The 21,071-nt window shown below is 38.8% G+C and overlaps 1 protein-coding gene across 4 annotated transcripts in view; it reads left to right on the forward strand.

The window, feature by feature from the left end:
- The first annotated feature begins 458 nt into the window (after window positions 1–458).
- The window catches only part of Ube2v2 (ubiquitin conjugating enzyme E2 V2), a 28,635-nt gene continuing 8,022 nt past the window's right edge, over window positions 459–21,071 (forward strand). Inside the window, exons 1-3 of one of the 4 annotated variants that reach the window (XM_037209978.1) lie at window positions 609–644; window positions 1,284–1,350; window positions 17,214–17,362. In XM_037209978.1, the coding sequence (XP_037065873.1) occupies window positions 17,318–17,362 (45 nt within the window). In that variant the 5' untranslated portion in view covers window positions 609–644; window positions 1,284–1,350; window positions 17,214–17,317. Of the gene's footprint in view, window positions 645–1,283; window positions 1,351–17,213; window positions 17,363–21,071 lie in introns of all 4 variants that reach the window. The other 3 variants (XM_037209979.1, XM_028893299.2, XM_037209977.1) reach the window with 3 other exon arrangements.

Here is a 21,071-nt window from a genome sequence, read left to right on the forward strand (position 1 = left end):
AGCCAGTAAGCAGTGTTTCTGTTTCTGCTCAAGCTCCTGCCTTGAGTTTCTGCCCTGGCTTCCCCTAAATGATGGCTATAACATAAACTAAAATTCCTAAGTTGCCCCCTAAGTTGCTTTTGGTTCTGATGCTATCAGAGCAACACTGCAGCCTAAGTGTGACATTGCAGGCCTGCACTAGAGCATGAGTCTAACTCTTTGGAATTTTTTTTAAAACAGTTGTCAATACCATGTTTGATGTTGGTTCTTAAAACGTTTGGTGTGATGTAACTGCTACCGTGTGTCTAGATATTATTTCAATATTTAATACAAAGATTCATTGGGGGGGTTCCCCTTGAACACACTAAAGAGACAGTACTGGAGATCACAGATCTTTAAAAGGCTTTTTAAGCTCTTGCGAAGGGCTGTCGTCGTCTCCTAACCCCTCCCGAAGTTAGTCTTTGGCTTTGATTGTAGAATCAAGTGTCCCAGTGATGAGCAGGGGCCCATTTCTACCCCCGCCTCCTGCTGCGGGACAGAAACCCAGCAGCGTCTCCACTACGGGGTCCTCTGTGACGCAGAGCCGAGCGCTGACGGAAGTGACGCGTGACGTCCTGCGTGCGGCGGCTGCGTCTGGTAGCAGGAGAAGATGGCGGTTTCCACAGGTCGGTTCCCATCCCGGTCCGCCCCGCTGTCGCTGCTGGCTGGGCGGCCGCGCGGGGCTGCGGGTGCGCAGTGTGGAGGGCCACGCGGGGCGCGGGGGGTAGGGCGGGCGGCGGGGCGGGCGGCCGCGCGTGTGCGAGCCTGCGGTGAGGGCGAGCCGCGCGCCCCCTGCCCGCGGGGCCCTGCGGGAGCCCCGGCCCAGCAGGCCGCCGCCGCCGCCGGGGGAGGGACGTGCCGGGGCGGCCCGCCTGGCGCCTGTCACTGCCCATCAGCCGGGCCCGGGCGGAGAGGCTTCCTGGATGGCGCTGGGGGGTCTCGGCTGGGATCCCACCTGACACGTGCGGGAGGACAGGACTAACAGGGGGGACGGCTGCGGTTTGGAGTCAGGGAGCGATGGTTTCACTTAGTTGGCCAGATGCGTGCCATGTAAGACGAAAGCTAATTACACAGCAGTTGGTACTTAGATAAGGGTTCCATTGCTGTTTACTGTGTTCGGTTTCCTATTAGCAGAGACTTGGAATTTAAGTGTTGATGGGGTTTAGAAATTTAAGGACTTAAAAAAAAATGTTAACTTAAAACAGGTTAAAAGTGTGGAGTTTCAGCATTTAAAAATGATGGTTCATAAGATTTATTTTTTCTAGTTTTTATTGAATCTAGGTTGTAGAAATGGAAGAGGTTGAGTGGATATTGTGATTGTTACATTTCAAGGTAATACCTTCATATACATTTTTCGTATCGATTAAGTCTTATTTTCATGTGTATTTTCATGTGAGTGTTATAGACAGTAAAATATTTAGCAGTTTGACCTCAGGGAAATACATCCGTGTTTTTCTTGTCAGAGCTGACTAAGACCAAGGATTATTTTAAAGTGACATTTTAATGTTATAACTCTTATTTCTTTACTTGTTATTTGAAATCTATGTTCTTATGAATGGGACCATGGTTTTTAAGAGTTGTGCTCAGTACTTTAAAATTTAAGTAATAAAGTGGTGCATTGTAATATGAAAAATGTCTATTTGTGATTGCATTTGTTTATTGAAACACCATAACACTACTCTTATGAAAGAATGTCCATTATCTTGAAAAGACCAGTATTTAGATAATATGAGTGGCACATACTTGTTGTTAAACTGTTTTGTTCTTGGAAACTGAATGTATACTATAAATAAGCTTTGATGGATTATTCGTGTCTTTATTGTGTGTTAGATATCTGTATCCTGTTTGTTATTTTCACTGATTTTTAGATCAATGAAATGGGAAACCTTCGGTATAATTAAAATATATTTTAGAAAATTGAGCTTATTTATTTACTTTTTTGAGTTAGGGTCTTATGTAGCCAGGCTGGCCTTGGACTGTAACTGGAAAGAAGTTTGGAGGAAAATGATTCAAATTAGACTGAGAATTTCTGTTGAGAAAATTGAGAAACCAAAGAAGTAAAAGCTTATACATAACTGGTCAGGAATAGAAGCAAGAGTATAATCTAGTACTCTTTCCATAATGAATACTCCATAATGAAGAATGAATACTTTGGAGTATTCCTCAAAGGATGACCTTTATTCTGTTTCAGCCTAGTGACTTTCATATATTCCTTCCTAGATGAATTCTTCTTTTACACACTTAGTTCCTTCTCATGTAGAAGTGGGTCTTCAGTTTCCTCTCCCCGAGAGTCAAGAGGATTTCATAGAACTTAGCTTAAATATTACTCAAGGGAAAGGATGTTTATTAATATTTAGTATCTGTAAAATTTCATTTGATTCAGTTATTGTAATTTACTGTGTAAAAAAAGGTTCTGTGTGCTCTGTGATAGTATATACCTATAATTCTAGCACAGAGGTAGAGGGAGTATGAGTTCCTGATTAGTTTGGGCTGCATAATGCATTCAAGGTTAGCCTGAGCTAGATAGTAGAGTCTGCCTCAAAAGGAAACAAAACTAAACACCCTTCGGTAATAGTTTTTAGATTTATAGAAAAATTGTGATGATGGTGAGGTGTGCATATCTCATGTTCAGTTCTCTCCCTTTGATAGCTTAGTGTAACACATTTGTCAAAATTAATGACCTAATACATCAACATGTTAATTCTAAGTCCATACCATATTCATATTTTCAATTTTTACTTAAGGTCCCCTTTTGGTATCAAGTACCCGATTTAGGTACCACATTACATTATAGCATGAAATATTTAAAAAAATCTCTTAGATTATGTTAGTATTGTGATGGGACTGTAGTTTCTTTGAATAAAGATGCATGGGAAACTTGGGGGAGGGGGAATGAAAATTTTAACTTTATGTAGGTCTGTGTAAGGACAGGAAGCAACCAAAGAAAAGTAATTATCCTTTTCAGAAGTGGTAAGCGTTGTGTATACTCAGAAGACTAATGTGGCAGTATTCTGATTTCCTACTGCTCTAGACTACTGTGCTCTTTAGCCAGGGCACTTAATCACTCATTCTCGTTTCCCTAATGTATATTTGCCAGTGCTCACAAGTAGTACTGGAAGAGAATGACTTGAGCCTCAGAACTAACTCAACTCTTGTTGAACTCCAGTGTATTTCCCTCCTGAAACTCACTACTGGCCTAGTAGATTTTTCTTGATGTTCTTGATATATGTATGTTCTTGATAAACTCTTGATACTGTGATCAAATAATACAGCCTCATCATACAGACAATCCTTCCTGTACAGAATGGTTTGAGGAAGTAAAAATGTCAATGAAACTTGTTTAAAGCAATTAGTTAAGTGAACAAGTTATTCTGAGATCTTTGAAAATGTCAAGACATTAAAAACTCTGGTTGACTACAAATGAGGGAAGTAGTAAAATTAATAGCGTAACTTAAACATTTTAAAGACATTACAGTTTAGTCTACATTTTTTGATGAAACACTTGCCAAATGTAATTAGAACACCACTCCCTCTTGTCTTCTAATTACATAAGTTAGGATACAAAACAAGAAACTTCCTTTCTAAGATTTGGTGAGTAGGGAATAGGTCAACACTTCTAAGTTGGATCATCTAGCAGTATTTTACCCTTTGTCCCCTCAGTGTTATGAACTATCTCAGATTGCTGTGTGGAAGTTTTTCAATACTATGACATCATCCTTTGGATTTTTGGGTACTGGGATTGAATCTAGGGCTTCTCATGTGTGCTAGGCAGATACTCTACCATAGTGCTATATTTGCAGCCCTCTTTTGACTTTTTAATTTGATACAGGGTACTACTGAGTTGCCTAAATAGGCCTTGAACTTGTGATTCTCCCGTTTAAGCCTTCAAATAGCTGAGGTTACAGGCCTGTAGTACCAGACCTATCTGAAACCATTCTTTTCTTAAAACCAGTTTTTCCATTTGTGTGGATGAAATAACTTGGAAGGTAGAGGTAGGAGAATCAGGATCTCAAGGTCATCATTGACTACATAGTGGGTTGTTTTTTGTTATTGTTTTGTTTAGTTTGTGTGTGTGCATGCTCACATTATGGGATACATGAGACCCTGTTTTACAAACCAAAACAAAGGGCTGAGAAGATGCTCAGTCAGTCAAGTGTCTGCCAGGAAGCATAGGGACCTGAGTTAAGATCTTCAGAACCTACATAAAGCTGGAGGGTGCAGCTAGTGTGCATCTGTAACCCAGTGCTTGGAGTGGTGTGGGCAAGACAGGTGGATTTCCAGAGCTTATTGGCTGGCTACTCTAACCAATCAGTAAGCTCCAAGTTTCATAGGAAACACTTGTCTCAAAAAGTGAACAGGCTGTTGAGGAAGACATTTAATATTGACCTCTGGCCTCCACATATACACACATGTACTTTATGTAATGATAGCATAATATGGTAGAGGAGGTTTGGAGTAGTTGGGGTTGGTGTTACACTGTGATAATGAAAGTTTGTGCAGATGGGAAGTATTCCTACCAAGGTTACCTAACTATGGAAACATTCACTTAGTAATTAATTTGGGAACTCTAAACTTCTTTAAGTAGATGGAAAACATATTGACTAGAATAATAAGTTTCATTGCTTGAGAACTAATGTAAAGTAAGCTTAAACTATATGGAAGATAGGGTGCCAGACCAGGTTTGGGAGTAGTGTATTGTTTAGAGAGTTTTTGTTCATTTCTGTGAGAATAAATGTTATTCTTAGTTTCAGTTGGAACCTAACAAAGTCAAGACTACAGAAATCTTTTTGTTATTTGCACCTTAAGGTCCTTACACATGTTGAATAATAGTTGTAATGGACAGTACATTATGGCACTGCTATCTTCTAAGCCAAGTTTATTTTGTAGATGAGCAGTAGAACTCTAGGCATGAAATGACTTTGTCGAGATTATTTAGATGAATAATTCAACCATAAGGCCAAACTTGAGTTATTGAACATGGGATGAGTAATACATAAACTTTCTTGCTAGCTCTTTCATTGACATCATTTTGTAAATAGTCCAGGGCTAGTGTCTTGAACATAGATTCTTTAATCTGTTTTGGCATCACTATGTTTTATGTATACTTTGGTTTATTTTGTGCATATGCAGTGATGCGAGCCAGGTGTGATGGCTCATGCCTGGAATCCTACACTTGAAGTAAGAGAATTGCTGTAAATTTGAGGACAGCCTAGGCTGCATAGTATTTTTTAGGTCAGGCTAGGCAACAGAGTGTAACTCTAAAAACATGGAAGCAGGGGGAAAATAGAAAGCTAGTGATGTTACTTCATGAAGATAAAGATCTTGACCATGATAGAGATTGAAGACATTATAGATCATTAAAACTTCATCTTATATGGAGTGAAGCGATGTCTTTAAAATTTTTAAAAAATGGGGGCTGGAGAGATGGCTCAGAGGTTAAGAACACTGGCTGCTGTTTTGGAGGTCCTGAGTTCAATTCCCAGCACCCATATGGTGGTTCACAACTATCTGTAATGAGATCTGATGCTCTCTTCTAATAAATAAATAAATAAACCTTTAAAAAAATTTTTTTAAAAAAATGGGCAGATTAGATGGCTCAGTGGTTAAGAACACTTGCTGAAGAGGACCCAGGTTTGGTTCTTAGCACCCATGTAGTAGCTTCCAGTCATCAATAACTCTATTCTAGGTAATCCCATGTCTTCTTTTGACTTCCACAGGTACTAGAATACATGTGGTACATGTACATATATTTAAACAAAATACTTGTGCACGTAAAACCTAATTAAAAAAAGGAAAATTGTTCATAGTGTCCAAATATTGTTTCACATTAACAGATTTTTTTTTGTAAGCATAAATTTGGCATTTTAGCAAAACACAAATGTAATTGTTCTCTTAAGGATGGCTATAAATTATTTTCTCTTTGAAGTTATTTTGAGGAAAGGAGGGAAAAGAAGATTATTGATAATGCTGTGAATGGTTGATACAAAGTCATTTTTATAATGGGTCCTATATCCAATCTGATTTGTTAAGTCTTAAACCTTTCTTCTGTCATATCTGTTATTCCTAAAGTGGCCCTTTTTGGTGTGTGTGGGTGAGTTGCTGGGGATTGAACCCAAATACTTGTGAGAGCTAGGCTCTCTGAGCTATATTATATGTCCATCCCCACCTCCCAGAACTAAATCTTTTAGAAATATTTCACTTACCCATTTTCCAAAATAGACCTTTAGAGAAGACTGTTGACTTAGTGTTTTCTTGCTACCATGACAAAGGCAACTTATAGGAGAAGGAGTTTAGTTGGGGCTTATGGTTTCAAGGGGCTGGAGTTTATGACCTTCATGGTACCAGATAGTCAAGTATAATGCTAGAGCAGTAGCTGAGAGCTTATATCTTACAAAGACACAGCCATGAGGCAGAGCAAGCACGGTGGTATGGTGCAAATCTTTTGAAACCTCAAAGCATTTCCCCAGTGATATATCTCCTTCAATAAGGTTATACCTAATTCCAAACTGTTTCATCAACTGTGGACCAAGTATTCATATGTGCCTTTTGGGGCATTCTCATTTAAACTGCCATATCCCATTTCCTGGTCCCCATAGGTTGTGACCCTATTATAGTGCAAAATGCATTTTAATTCTACTTCTAAAGTCTTCATAGTATTTTAGAGTCTCAATATAGTTTAAAAGTCCAAAGTCTTTTAGACTCAAGTCAGTCTCCAAATTGTAGCCCCATATAAAATCAAAAAGCAAATTATATACTTCCAACATACAGTGACACAGAACTTACATTACCATTCCAAAGGGGAGGAAAGGGAGCACAGTGAGGAAATACTGGACCAAAGCAAGGCCTGAAATCAGCAGGGCAAACTCCAAATCCTGTAGCTTCATGTATGGTGTCACAGTGCTTACACGGCTCTGCCCTTCCAGCTTTGCTTACTGCAGCACACTTCTCTCTCCTGTGCCTGTTCCACTCCCTGTCTGCAGTTCCCCTGGGAGACATCCCATGGTTCTGGCATTTTCTCTTGAGGTCTCTAACAGAAGTCTAGGCTTCATTTTTTACAGCTTTCACACAATGCCTCTCAGGGCCTCCTTGGAGGACTCCCCTGCAACGTCTGGCTTCAGAGGATCTCCTTAACCACAGAGGAAGATTCCTACAACCCCTTTACTCCTGTATTCCTGTAGAGCCACAATAGCAAAGACAACACTGCCAGGTGACTGCCTGCTTTGGACGCCTGGCCCTACATTTTCAGAAGCTTTCCTTTGTTGTTACTTTTTAGGAACAAAAAATTTCCCAGGCCTTTTTACCAGTTGGAAGTTTATATTTCCTAATGTTCTTTTCATTATATATTATTTCTTTTCCCTGCTTGCTCTTATCTATTATGGATCTGCATAAGTGGTTACTAATAACCACAAGATAGAGTCAGTATTAGGCTGTCTTGAAATCTCTGCTAAGGAAATTAATCCAATACCTTTTAATTTAGCCTCAGTCAGATTCTTAGGACAAGGGCAGAAGGCAGCCACATTCTTTGCCAAAATATCAAGAATTGTCTCTAGTCCAGTTGCTTCTATTGTTCTTCCTCTGGAATCACTTTAGCTGGGCCTCCATGGTCCATACTTCTCTCAGCATTATTGTCTTCTCAACCACCTACTAGGATGGTCTGTTAAGTCCTGCTTACAGTGGTCAACCATTTTCCTGGTCCCAAGTCCCAAAGCCGTCCCCATTTCTCTGAAAACATATCATGACTAAGCTTGTTATGGCATCAGCCCACTACCTAGTATCAGCCTCTGTGTTACCTTTCTATTTTCTGTGACAAAACACCACACCAAATGTTTAATTTGGGACTTAGAGTTTTAGAGGGTTAGCTTACGATGGAGGAACGAAGGCTTGCCAGCTGCAGTCTCAGAGAGCTTTCATCTTAATCTGCAAGTTGGAAGCAGAGGCTGACTGGAAATATTGGAAGTATTTTTGAAACTCACCCTCAGTGACAGACCTCCTCCAACAAGGCCACACCTCCTAGTTCTTTTCTATACCAATATTGGGGACCAAATATTCAAGCATGTGAGCATATAGGGTCATTCTCATTCAAACCACAATAAATGTCAAACTACCACCATATATTTATTAGGGAAGACCAGGAAGAATGAGCAATAGCTCTGTGACCCTGATATCTTAAGGGATTTTCAAATTACACGTGGGAGAAGCCAAGAAAGCCCCAAGTGAACACATAAAGAACGAGTAAAGAGTGATACAGTCCTAAATGAATGTGTATTTTTGATATACTCAAGGCCTTGTCAGACCCATGGGAAACTGGTAAGCCACCCCTAAGGCCTCAGAGGGATGACAAAGTATGCCTTGGAGTGGGAATACGAATGTTGACATTTTGTACAAAAACTAGCAACTTACTTTCCTCCTCCCTGTGTTTATAACCTGAAACTTCTGGCCTCCAAAGATGACCTCCTGAGACTACTTAACTGCTTTCTCTGTGCTAATAATATAAATAAAATAATAAAAATGCTGAGGTTCCCAGTTGTGTGTGGTAGGTGCCATTCTATCAGAGTGTACCACCAATCCCCAGCTTTTCTGTATGTATGCCTGTCCTTTCTTCATCCCTTTGCTACTCTAGTCAGTTTCCAGGACCAAGCCATTCAGGATGCAACAGTAAATAAAAACACCATTCTTCTTTGGCCCTTAACCAGATAGATCATAAGGTATCGGGGACTATGGGAGTCCAGCCCCTCGATAGTCCCTTCCCAGGGTCCAGGAAGAATCTACAACCAGCTGATAGTTAATCTTTGAAGAAAAGAAACGAATCTATGTACATGAAGTTCCTTAGTTCATACACTTTATTATTCTGTCAGTTCTTTTTCTACAAGCTTAGACTCTGCTCTCATTTTTAGCTCCTTTCTTGCCCAATTTCTCTTTACTTTTATCTGTTGTCCCCTCCAGGTTCTATCTTAATTCCTTCATCTAGTTCTGCCCCTTCTAGGTTCTCATCTATCTGGTTCTTTCCCATATCAGCTCCTCTCCCATCTCCTTCTCTCCCATCTTTTCTTCCCCATCTGGCTCTTCCTCATCTTCCATCTCGTTCCTCTATAGTACTGTCTTCCAGCCCTTCAACCTAGTTCTTCCCCATCTCATTTTGTTCCTCTCAAGTTCTTACCCATCTAGTTCTTCCATTCTCTTTTCTCTGTCCCTCATGCCCTGGAAGTCCTGATACACACACACACACACACACACACACACACACACACACACACACACACACACACACTTAAAAGCAGTAATCCCTTGGCAGTGTAAAGCCAGGCTTTCAGGATCAAATGAAGAATCACATAGAGAGGCCATAACTGTTAATTATCATTTGCAACTCCAAAGGGAAGTGACCAATGGGGAAATTAATTAACTAAAGGCTAAATTTGGGTAATATCTAAGAAGAGGGATCTTATGTGCTCAACTGTAGTCTTAAACGTGCTTAGTAGAAAATGTTAAGAATCTATAAGTTGCTAGGTCAAAGGGAGAAACTAAAACTGCCTTCTTTTTTCCTGTGGTTCCTATCTGTCCAAGCTATCTGTCGTTTATCTACAGGGTGGGGGAAGGTGTGTTCAGTCCCCAGTGTACAGCTAGATGCCTCTGGTGATAGTTAAAGGGAGATCTGGAACTAGAGGTAAGGTTTGGGAAAGGAGGAAGTTAAGAAGGGAGGGTCCGAGCTAAATTGTGTAAAGCTATTACTTAAGTCCACCTGACCTAGGTGGTGTCTCCTTGTGGGATTTACCTTAAGTCAGGAGACTTGTATGTGGGCTGTTACCACTGTTAGTCCTTGAAAGTGGCTAAGGGAGATACCTGATTCCAGAGAAAGCCTTTCCTGAGGCTGTTCTCCAAATGCCTGGAATGTGTATGTCCAGAGAGTGATCAGTCCACACTGTTAGCCCTTAGGGAAAAGTCAATTGGGAAAAGTATGAAGGCACACATGATTTTCATAACAGAAGACATCTGGTATATAACAAGCCAAATAACACCAAAAGCTCCTTGGAATTTGGCTTCCTCTGGAGGAATTCCCTGATCCCTCCAGGTAGTGACTTTGCCACAACCAGCTGAGTTCTTATGATATATTCCTGCAGCCCGTAGCAATAAGGATGCTGAAACTTGGGTTCACTTTTAGGGAATTATTTTTCTATATTAAAACAAAAACATAGACAGAAAAATAGCTTTACTGAAATGTACTATTTAAGTCTGTTTAATGAGTACAGTCTGTAGGAGTTTAGTGTATTTAGAGGTGTGTGAAGTAGAGTGACGTTTTTGAAAGGCCAGATATTGATTTATTGATTTTATTTTAGTGATTTACTTAGATCACTGTTTGTACTGACTTCACTTGCTACCCATAACAGTGGGTCATTGCCCTTAACAACTTACTGACTGCTACACAAACTTCTGTAAAATTTTGCCTTCTTGCTCACCCCACCTTGTGGTTTTAGAGCATAAAATAAAAATGTGAACTGGACCTGAGACTGAGGCCTTCCACAAGCTTTCCTGCCTCTGGTCCATAATGACATCATTTTATTCTCATTGGTGTCAGAGTGCTTTTTCCAGAAAAGTTTCAAGTGTGTACAGTCATTGCTGCAGTCACTTTAAAACATTTTCAGTTTCTTAGGAATTAAGTCTAAACACATTAGCACTATCCTACTTCCCCCAGTGTCTAGCAGTTTCCAAATTACTTTATGTCCTAATAAGTTTGCCCCTTTTCTCTTTTCGTATGTGTAGAATCATGTTGTATGTGGTCTTTTGTGTTCACTTTATTCACTCTGTGTTATGGTTTGCATGTAAGTACCCTTATAAAAGACTCGAGTGTTTGGCAGATCTAGTTACTGAGAGTTGATTGACTTTGATGTAATCAATGGGTAGTTAACCTGTTGATGGCCATTTGGCTACTTTTAAAATTTTATTTTGGCCATTGGGAATAAGGCTTCTGTGAACATTTGTATCTGTTCTGAAATACACTTTTTAAGGTAGAGACCCAGAAATGGAATTGCCGGGCAATAGTGATGACTGTGTTTAACTGTTGAAGGAACTGCTGCCGTGCTCTTAGCAGCAGTGTCTAATGGTCCTGCTTTCTCTACATGCTCACCAGTACTTCCTGATGTTTGGTTCCAGCCATCCTGTGCATGGGATGTGACATGGTATCTTACTACTTTGTTTGAGAATCAGGGTCTGAACATTTATTCTTTAAGACTCATGTGACTGCACTTAGACTTAGAAGGTAGCAATGACGACAGCCTATGTCTTTTGGCAATCTGTTCCTGATGTTTTTCTTTGGTTTCCTTCATCTTGGCCGAAAGTTTAGCTTATTCTGTAGCCTCCTCACTTTTATTAGTGCATTGTTTTTTCAGAGCAGCATGTCAACGTTTGTGTTCCAGGACATGTGGAGTAATCTTGGATGCTTTGGTCCTGTGCTTATTTTCTTTGTTTGAGGGCTTCCTGACAACATACTGGTGGACATGGTTTTTAGAAAGATTGAAAAATTTTTAGTTCTAGCTCTTTTGGGTCCCACCTACCAAGGCATAGTAGTATCTGTCAGTTTAAGTAACCAACTCCCACCCCCCACTCCCCCACCACCTCCCACCCTCACCCCCACCCCCGGTAACCAAATTGAGACTACTCAGATTGGTACCCACAATGCATCTGTGAACAGACATATTTTTCCTCTCTAGTCCTTCTTGGTCTAAAACAAGAATGCCCCTTACTTAACAGCAGGCACACCCTGAAGCACTTTGCTTCATAGGAAGACCTTGTTTGTTGTTCCCACCACTTATTTGGACCATATAACCCTTTCACTCTTCACCTAGAGCACTGGCAGCTACTTCTGTGGTGCTGTTCTCATAAAGTATGAAGTTAGAATTGAATGAGTTTCTGATATTGGGTGCCTGGGAAGGAGATACTCAGCTTCATCTTGACATAGCTGATCATCTAGGAGGCACCATGAAACAGTCTTACTGTGGTTTTGATTGGCATTTCCCTGATGCCTAGTGATGTTGAGTATTCTTTTGTATGTTTGTTAGCCATTTATATGTGTTCTTGAGAAGATTCCATATCCATCAATTTTTCATTTTTAATCTTAAATTTTAATACAGGGTGTCATGTAGTCTAAGCTGGCCTTGGGTTTACTGTGCAGCCAAGACTGGCTTTTAAATCTTTTTAAAAATTAATTTATTTATTCTTATAGTTTGTGTGTGTGTGTGTGTGTGTGTGTGTGTGTGTGTGTGTGTGTGTCTGTACCACAGCATGAATGTGGAGGTCAGAGAATAACTTGTGGGGAGTTGAGTTTTCTCCTTCTATTATGTGGAGCTTAGGAATTGACCTTGGGTGTCAGACTTGGTGGCAAGTATCTTTATCTACTGAGCTTTTTTGATATCTGGTCTTGAACTCTTGAGCCTCAGGGCTTCACTTACCAAGTGCTGTAATTATAGACATATGCCACTGTGGTCAGTTCTTTGACTATTCTTAAATTGAGTTGCTTTTTCTTTTCTTCTCAATTGTTTAGTTGGAGAAGTTCTTTATTCTAGATAGAAATTTCTTCTCAGATAATATTAGATTGCAAGGATTTTTCCCATTTTTTGTTACTTGCCTTCACTTAAAACGATACATAGATATAGTAACAAAAGAACTACATTTGATTACATTTAAAAAGCACAGTTAGCTTTCAAATCAACTGTGCAGAGAGCCCTCCTGCTTGCATAAGCACTGCACCTTTTTATGCTTGAGGGACTTCTCTCAATTCCTACTGCTGCTTCCAAGTCTGCCAAACTAGAATGTGTTTGAGCTTAGCTTTCTGAACCCCATCCCTGTTCACATTTTCTCCTGTTTCCCTTCTGTTGAGAACTTGTGCTCATGCTTAGGTATCACTTTCATTGCCCTCTTTTCCCACTGCCCAGAGGTTCTGTTCTATGATGGAAGGAGGTACTGACCTCTGGAGAGTCTGGGTTATGCTTCTGTCACTCTGAGAACCCAGGCTTTTGAACTCTTGAGTTCTTCCTGCTATTTTTAGGGCCAGGGCCGTCCTTTCCCTCTGTTGTCTTGCTTCAGGGATAAAGCTGTTACTCTGCCCATCCCTCCCAGTCAGTGTCTTTGTTATCCTCCTTTTTGCTGTGGGTGTCATCTCTGGAGCCCTGTGTAGACAGTGACTTGATACATGCTTTATTGCCTAGCTTGCCCTTTGTTTTCTAGTTGATGACTTCATTAGATTGGTTGTACATGATTGCCGTGTGACAGAGTGGCAGGAGTCTGATTTCATCTTAAGACTTGAAGTTTAACCTCACATTAAAAAAGTATTGTAGCGCCGGGCGGTGGTGGCTCATGCCTTTAATCCCAGCACTTGGGAGGCAGAGCCAGGCGGATCTCTGAGTTCGAGGCTAGCCTGGGCTACCAAGTGAGTTCCAGGAAAGGCGCAAAACTACACAGAGAAACCCTGTCTCAAAAAAAAAAAAAAACCAAAAAAGAAAAGGAAAAAAAAAAGTATTGTAGCTAATAGTCAGGAATGTTGCAAGCCATCTATTCTGTGGAGATACTGTAATTGTGCCCTAGGTCTTTCAGCATATGAAATGTTACTGAAAAGTACAAATAATGCACATGGTAATACTGTTGTTTGTGCTAGTATTATCTACCCAAATTATCAGCTGCTATATACTAAACAGTATGGACAAGAGGTAATTTTCCTAGAGGAAATGCTTGTTATTGAAAAGTCTTCATTTATTTATTTTGAAATGTTTACCTTATTAACAGTGATTTGAAGGAATAGCTGTTTATTTTGTTTTATTCGGTCTTCTGATTATGGAAATTAACTACAACTTCCTAGATTACACAGAAGAGTAGTTGTCACCAGTTAGTGGTCTTTGTCAGAAGACCACACATCTATCTTTTATGTGCCATTCCAATTTTACTGAGATATTAAAACTAGAAGAGAGAAGCCAGAATGTGTTGTTACTTGCCTGTACCCCCTACTTTATTCTAAGGAAAACACCCCCTTCATAGTTAGCTGCTTTACTGGAGCATGTTTAGGTTACTTCTATGTTCTCCCTTGAGCTTGTCTATTTCCTTGCAACATCTATAGTATATACAGACAAAGTTGATGCTTTGTATTTGAACAAATCCATTGCCTGATTTTATCATTGGGTTTTAAGATCTTAGGGAGAGGCATTTTGCCTCTGAATGTTCAGTCTCAGCAGCACTTGGTTTATGTTGATTCACAAATATTGTGAGAATAAAAGCATTTGCTGTAAGTTCAGCAAATTTTTTTTAAAATTTTCTCTTTTTATTTTATTTTATTTCCAAATGCTGTTTATTGAAGGAGGGAGGAGGTCTTAAATACAGGCTTACAGCACAATGGGAGAACCCTGGAGGAGCAGAAGTTCACTACCAATGTTTTACAATCTTGCATCTAAGCTGTTAATGCCCATTATGCAGGATACACAGACAAGGAACTTCCCTTAAGCATTCAGGAGGGTGGAACCCGGCAGGGAATTAGCATAGGAAGGATATTAAGGTCAAGGTCAGCAAGGAAGGCAACAGTTACCCAAAACAGGGGCCAGAACCCTACAGGTCCCCCTTTTACTAAAAAATGAGCTTAAGTTCAGCAAATTTTTACACTGGGTACCTATTGTGTTGTTATCATTTCTAGTGTTATTGGCTCTATGCCGGTGACTTAAGACTGAGAAAGTTAAGTTTCTCAAGTACAATCTTACATGATGATATTTTGCTGCTTTTAATTTACCTTTCTGAAATGATAAAATAAGAAAAGTATATTATGTCCAAATTCATCAACATAATCGAGCCTTATTTCCTCTTTATCTAGTGGTATTAATATGTAGCAAATAGATTTGTGAATGAATAATCCATGTAGTTTTAGGGTGGGTGGGGGAAAGATGGTCAGAGTCTTTCTGGTCGTCACATAAAAGAGTAACAACTGTGTGATTAATTCTTCTCTCTATATAACACATGACTCATACCATGGTATCAGGAACTTAGCAAGTCATCTAAGTTGGAGGTCCTTTGACTCCTAGTTGAAGCTATAGTAAAGATGCATCAAATGTTCAAAGTTTGATTTGAATTTTGTTTTTGCATTTTGTCTAATTCAGTTCTAGGTCATATTTTAGTATCTGGCATACGTCTTACAGTTTAATTGTAGTATTTTATTTGGACTTTTATGTAGTTGATGCCATTTTAGAGTATAAAGATGTAGTTATAAATCTATTAAGAATCACTCTTGGGGGTGAATGTATTACATTTAAAATGCTTCTCTTCTCATCTATGAACGAAACATGTCAATTTAAAATAGTGAGTTCCAGGCTAGCCAGAGCTACGTAGTGAAACCCACTTTCAAAACAAAGGAAAACACAAAAGAAATAAGTATATTTTTAATGTTAGCTATGTTTTTGAAATACTTATTTTGGAAACTAAAGTTAAATTGCTGTCCTAGTGACCTCATTTTAACAAGATAATCAGTATTGTTTTCTCCTTCTCTTCTTTTGTTGTTTGTTTGTTTTGTTTTTTGTTTGTTTGTTTTTTTCTGAGACAGGGTTTATCTGTGTAGCCTTGGCTGTCCTGGAACTTGCTCTGTAGACCAGGCTGGCCTTGAACTCAGAGATCCACCTGCTTCTGCCATCCAAGTGCTGGGATTAAAGGTATATGCCACCACCACCAGGATAGTGTCATCTGATGGTTTTTTTCTCTGTGAATTAAAAATTTACCATTAAACTAGCATTTGTATAAATTGTCTCTGTAGATGATGGCTGTAATTTAATTGCAAAGTTTTTGTTTTCCAAAGCTTTATAGGGCTGGGAGCATAGTTCAGTAGTAGTGTGTTTGAGTGGGGTACTTGAGGCCCTAGGTAATAGTTGAGTGATGGGGATTATCTGGTAGATGTAGGGCTCCTTTGATCAGGGACAGGAGCCCTAACTACTCGGACCAGTGGAGACCCTGGGTGATCCACCTCAGTATTATAGAAAACCTTAACCTTTTGTTGCATTTTCTAAGATTGAATGAAATACTCATAAAAAAATATTGGAGTGTGTATATTGTTAATTGAACTGTCTGGTTTTGCCCGTTAATTTTATGTTAGAGTTCTTGGCTAAGAACCTCAGCTAGGGGAAAATGTTCATTTTATGATAGTTTCCTCATAATTGATACATGCCAGTATAAAATTGAGTAGGAATTTATATACATGTTCAGTAATGTTGATAAAGTTTGACACAATGCTTTCTAGTGGCATTTTTTTAACTTATAATTTCAACCTTTATTTATAATGACATTACATGACAAATAAAAAACCCCACAAATTTATTATAAAAAAATGGTTTTTCTTTTATGTTTTTTAAAACCTAGTGGCATTTTCATTAAAAGTACTTTTTCATACTGTATATTTTGATCATATTCTTCTCCCCGTATCTTCCCTACCCCTGCCTGTTATCATGTTTTCTGTCTGTCTGTCTGTCTCTTTCTCTCTCTCTCTGTCACAAAAACGAAAAACAAAACAAATTTGAAAATCAAGGCAAAAAATAACAAAAGAACACAAAAAACCTACCCATACACGAATATGGAGTCTGTTTTGTGCGGGCCTGTTGTTCCTGGGCATGGTGCCTCCCTGGAGTGTGGTTGATATGTCCAGTGACCATGCAGTAAGATTCCATTAGAGAAAACTGACATGTAGGGACTCACAGAGAATACATGTACATGACCTGTTAGGGTTCAAACTAGACAAAATCCCAGCACTGAGAAGGGGAAGTAGACACAAAGTTCCACCTACCAAGAAGCTATTTGTAATTGACACCAACTGGCATTTTCATTTTAAGAGACTATTAGGCCAGATATTTCCTGAGGCATAATACTTTTTTGAGGGACATTTGCCTTTGGGTGAAATAATTTGTGAAAACTAATCTACAAAAGGCTTAATTTTGTATCTTGTGCCGGATGGTGGTGGCTCATGCCTTTAATCCCAGCACTTGGGAGGCAGAAACAGGTGGATCACTGAGTTTGAGGCCAGCCTGATCTACAGAGTGAGCTCCAGGACAGCTAAGGCTACATAGAGAAGCCCTGTCTCAAAAGAACAAAAAACAAAACAAAACAAAAGCCCAACAAAACAAACAACAAAAAACTATGTATCTCTTAATAATTATGAGCTTTTAAGTTGACACTGACATTCTTTTGTATAGGAGTTAAAGTTCCTCGGAATTTTCGCTTGTTGGAAGAACTTGAAGAAGGACAGAAAGGAGTAGGTGATGGTACGGTTAGCTGGGGCCTTGAAGATGATGAAGACATGACACTTACAAGGTGGACAGGCATGATTATTGGGCCACCAAGGGTCAGTGCTATAAATTATACATGTTTACTGTTACTATTTATTGTTTATTTTGAGTGAACATTTAATTTTATTGTAATAAAAGACAAATGTGATAACTTTTGACAGGAAGAATTCCTGCATTTTTTGTATATTCTATATATATTTCTTTATTGATACCTTTCTTTTGAAGGGTATAAGCTTGATTAGCAGGAGGACTAGGGTGGAGGAGGAGTGGCATGGTTGTTGCCCCCAAAGTGCTTATGTTTTAGTAGAAAAGGAAAAAAAAAATCAGTCTAAGTGTTAGATTCTAATATGGCTGAGCAAGTTTACCATGGTTCTTCTACTGGAATAAATTTAGGAAGGCTGAACAGAGGAGGAAGTTGCCTTTGGAATGGGCCATTAAAAGACTAATTAGGATTTCCGAAGGTTGAGATGGGATGGAAAATATTCCATATCAGAGAGGAAGAAAAGGGAGGACATGGAGGGGATATTTGGAAGTGTATGTCACATATTGCCTGCTCTCTTATGTGACTGAAGATCTCTAGATTGGCTTGCAGTGATTATGCCCTCTGTTTCGAAGGCCTGGGTGGGATATTGTAGGTCTTAATGCCCTAATTTACAAAATATAGCAGTAAATCTAAGACTTTCCTGGAGTTAGTAGTTCAGTGGTAGAACATGTGAAGTTAATATGCATATCACATGGGTTTTTCAACAACAATAAAACGAAATAGGATTTTTTTTTTCCCTTTGAGATAGGGTTTTTCTGTGTAGCCCCAGTTGTCCTGGAACTCACTCTGTAGACCAGGCTGGCCTCAGACTCATAGAGATCCACCTGCCTCTGCCTCCTAAATGCTGGGATTAAAGGTGTGCACCAACACTGCCTGGCTAAGAGTCTTAAATATTTTCTAGTATTGTTATTGATCATTTGTTCTTAGGTCTTTCTCAGGATTGTGTGAAGTTTTTTTTTTAATTTTTTTAATTTTTTTTTTTTTTGTTTTTCAAGACAGGGTTTCTCTGTGTAGCTTTGCGACTTTCCTGGAACTCACTTTGGAGACCAGGCTGGCTTCGAACTCACAGAGATCCGCCTGCCTCTGCCTCCTGAGTGCTGGGATTAAAGGCGTGCTCGACCACCGCCTGGCAGGTTTTTTTTTTTTAAACATTTTTTTCCCAGATGGAGATAGGTTTTCCTACAGTGTATTATTTATTCAATGGTTTCATGCAGTGCATTGAAGTAGGTGTTATTTAATGTTGTGACTTCCTGGGAAAATACAAAATTGGAAGATTTATTTATTTGTTTGCTTGTTTATTGTGATACTGGGATTGAACCTAAGGCATTGCATGTGCTTGACAAGTTTACTACCACTGAGCTGTATCCCCAGACTCTTACTTTTTTTCTGAGATCCAGTCTTTGAATCCTCCAGGCTGGCTGTGAACTCACTCTGTGGGCTAGGTAGACTTTGTACTTTAGTCCTGCCAATTCAGCCTTCTGAGTAGTTTAGGACTATGGTCTCTTCCATGAGGCCCATTTTTTTTCTCTCTTACCTTCTGATGAAAGAATTTTACCTGTTCTGTTTGGATAGAATTTTGACTTTTTCCTGGTTATCAAAAAAAAAGTTAGCAATGTTAGACAAGTGTGTTTTATGACATTTGCTGGTGTTCCTTTGCAGTCATTTTATACCAAGTCTGTTAAGAGGACACAGCTTGCAGACTTCATGTGCACTCTTGAAAGTGTCCTTCTGACTTGTGCTCTGATTCTTCCATAAGACTTCTGAGAAAGGAAATATAAGATTGATGGTTAAAAGACTTTATAACTTGGTATTTGTAATGAAAACTGATTTGGTTTTTCACTGTTGGTAAACATTATTATGATAGTCTAGCTAAAAGAAAATTAAAAGCAAGTAGTTGTAACATTCTGGCATAGACTGGTTTGAAGATTTAAGTCAAAACTTGGTAAAATATAACTTTGAAATTATTTAGGTTGGGTTTTTCTTCAGTCATTACCCTCAGTAGACTTTATATCTGAATTTACCATTGGTCTTGAATACAGACTCTTAGCATAGTTTCTCTGTGGGGAGGAAATGCTGTAGCTCCTACTTTATTTTTCTTCATTTGGGTCCCCAGTGGGATTCCTAAGCTACTTGCTATTCCTGGTGTCATTTGACACACAGGAAATAGCAAGTTCTGCCCTTATCCAATTGGAGCTAAAGGCTATTTGTGTAGCTCCTGTCTCTTAGCTCCCTGAGACACAGGCAGAGATGTCATGGGCCTTCTCTATGGGTCACTGCATTGGAGTTGTGTGTGTGGAGTGCTACCTTTCTTCACCTTAAAGGGTTATTACTGAGGTGTATAATGCACATTTATTTCTTTAGAGTTTTACATGACAAGGTAGGCTCTATAGAATTTTACACTACTCGCTTAAGAGTACACAATCTGGAGTATGGTTGCACAGAGAGCCTGATCCAGCAGTACTAAACAAGAGTGAGGGCACCGAACAAGATCTATAGATTTTTCTCTATCCCTGTCTTTTTGGAGATGAAAAATTTCCTTGTTTTCTGGTTGTAAGGATGAGGTTTAATGGCCTGCCTTCCAAGTTTTGTGATCTGATTCAGGAGAGAAGAGAAGGACCTGCTTCTGTTTATTTGTTTGTTTGTTTGTTTGGTTGGTTGGTTGGTTTTTGAGGGGCAGGGTCTTGCTGTGTAGCCCAGGCTGATTTCAGACTTGAAGTGATCCTCTTGCCTTAGCTTCCCTAATGCTTGGATTACAATCTTACCACTATGCCTGGAATTTTTTGTTTTGTTTTTTTCTTTTTAATATAATTTCTTTAGATAATCTGATCTGCATTCAAATTGGAGAACCACGAAAAAGATTCTCTCTTGAGAACTGTTTGATTTCCCTCAATTTTATATAGCACCAAATTGCTGGGTGTGTGACTGTTAGCTGTCAAATTTGGGTGAGTTTTGTAGAGCTCTTTCAAAATATTGAAGTATTTAATAACACGTATCAGATTGTTTCATACTTTTATATTACAGTAGTTTAATGTTGCATATCAGAACTCTACTTGATAATAGCTCTTATTTGTCAAAGCTAAATGTTTGAATAAGTTCTATGTTGTTATCATGGCTTATTTTCTCCCTAGTTTTATATTTTATACAGACATCAGTAGGTATTACATTTGCTACATTCATTTATTATATAATTTCCTGTTTCAGAACTGTACTGGTAAGTGAACAAAAGCTATAATGAGAAAGAAAAGCTAATCATTACATGAGAATAAGCCCTTAATAGCCTTGCTGTATAAGTTATAGCTTTAAAATTCCTGTATTATAAGAATGTAGTATTATCTAAACTTCACTAATTAGAAACCATGTTTGAAAATATGTGTAAATATAAAGTATACATTAATTTGGGTAATGGAGTTAATAAACCACAGAATTTATTAAGTAACAGGAAACAAATTGTTTTATTGTTGTAAGATGAGGTATGTTAGGATTTTCCTTTGCTAGAAGTAATTGCTTCCTGTCTGTGAAAAGTAATCATAATTTTTTATCCAACAAATCCATGTGAGAATAAAAAGATGCATCATTAATATTATTGAAATGATAGAAACCAATGAGATTGTTCTGGATGGTGAAAACCTTTATGTATGTGTGATATAAGCCACATACTTGTCCTTTCAGTATACCTTTTTTTTTTTAAAACAAAATCTAAATTTAAGTTGGTTTTTCTTTCT

This window comes from Peromyscus leucopus, chromosome 12, assembly GCF_004664715.2.
Source record: "Peromyscus leucopus breed LL Stock chromosome 12, UCI_PerLeu_2.1, whole genome shotgun sequence".
Taxonomy (NCBI): Eukaryota; Metazoa; Chordata; class Mammalia; order Rodentia; family Cricetidae; genus Peromyscus; species Peromyscus leucopus.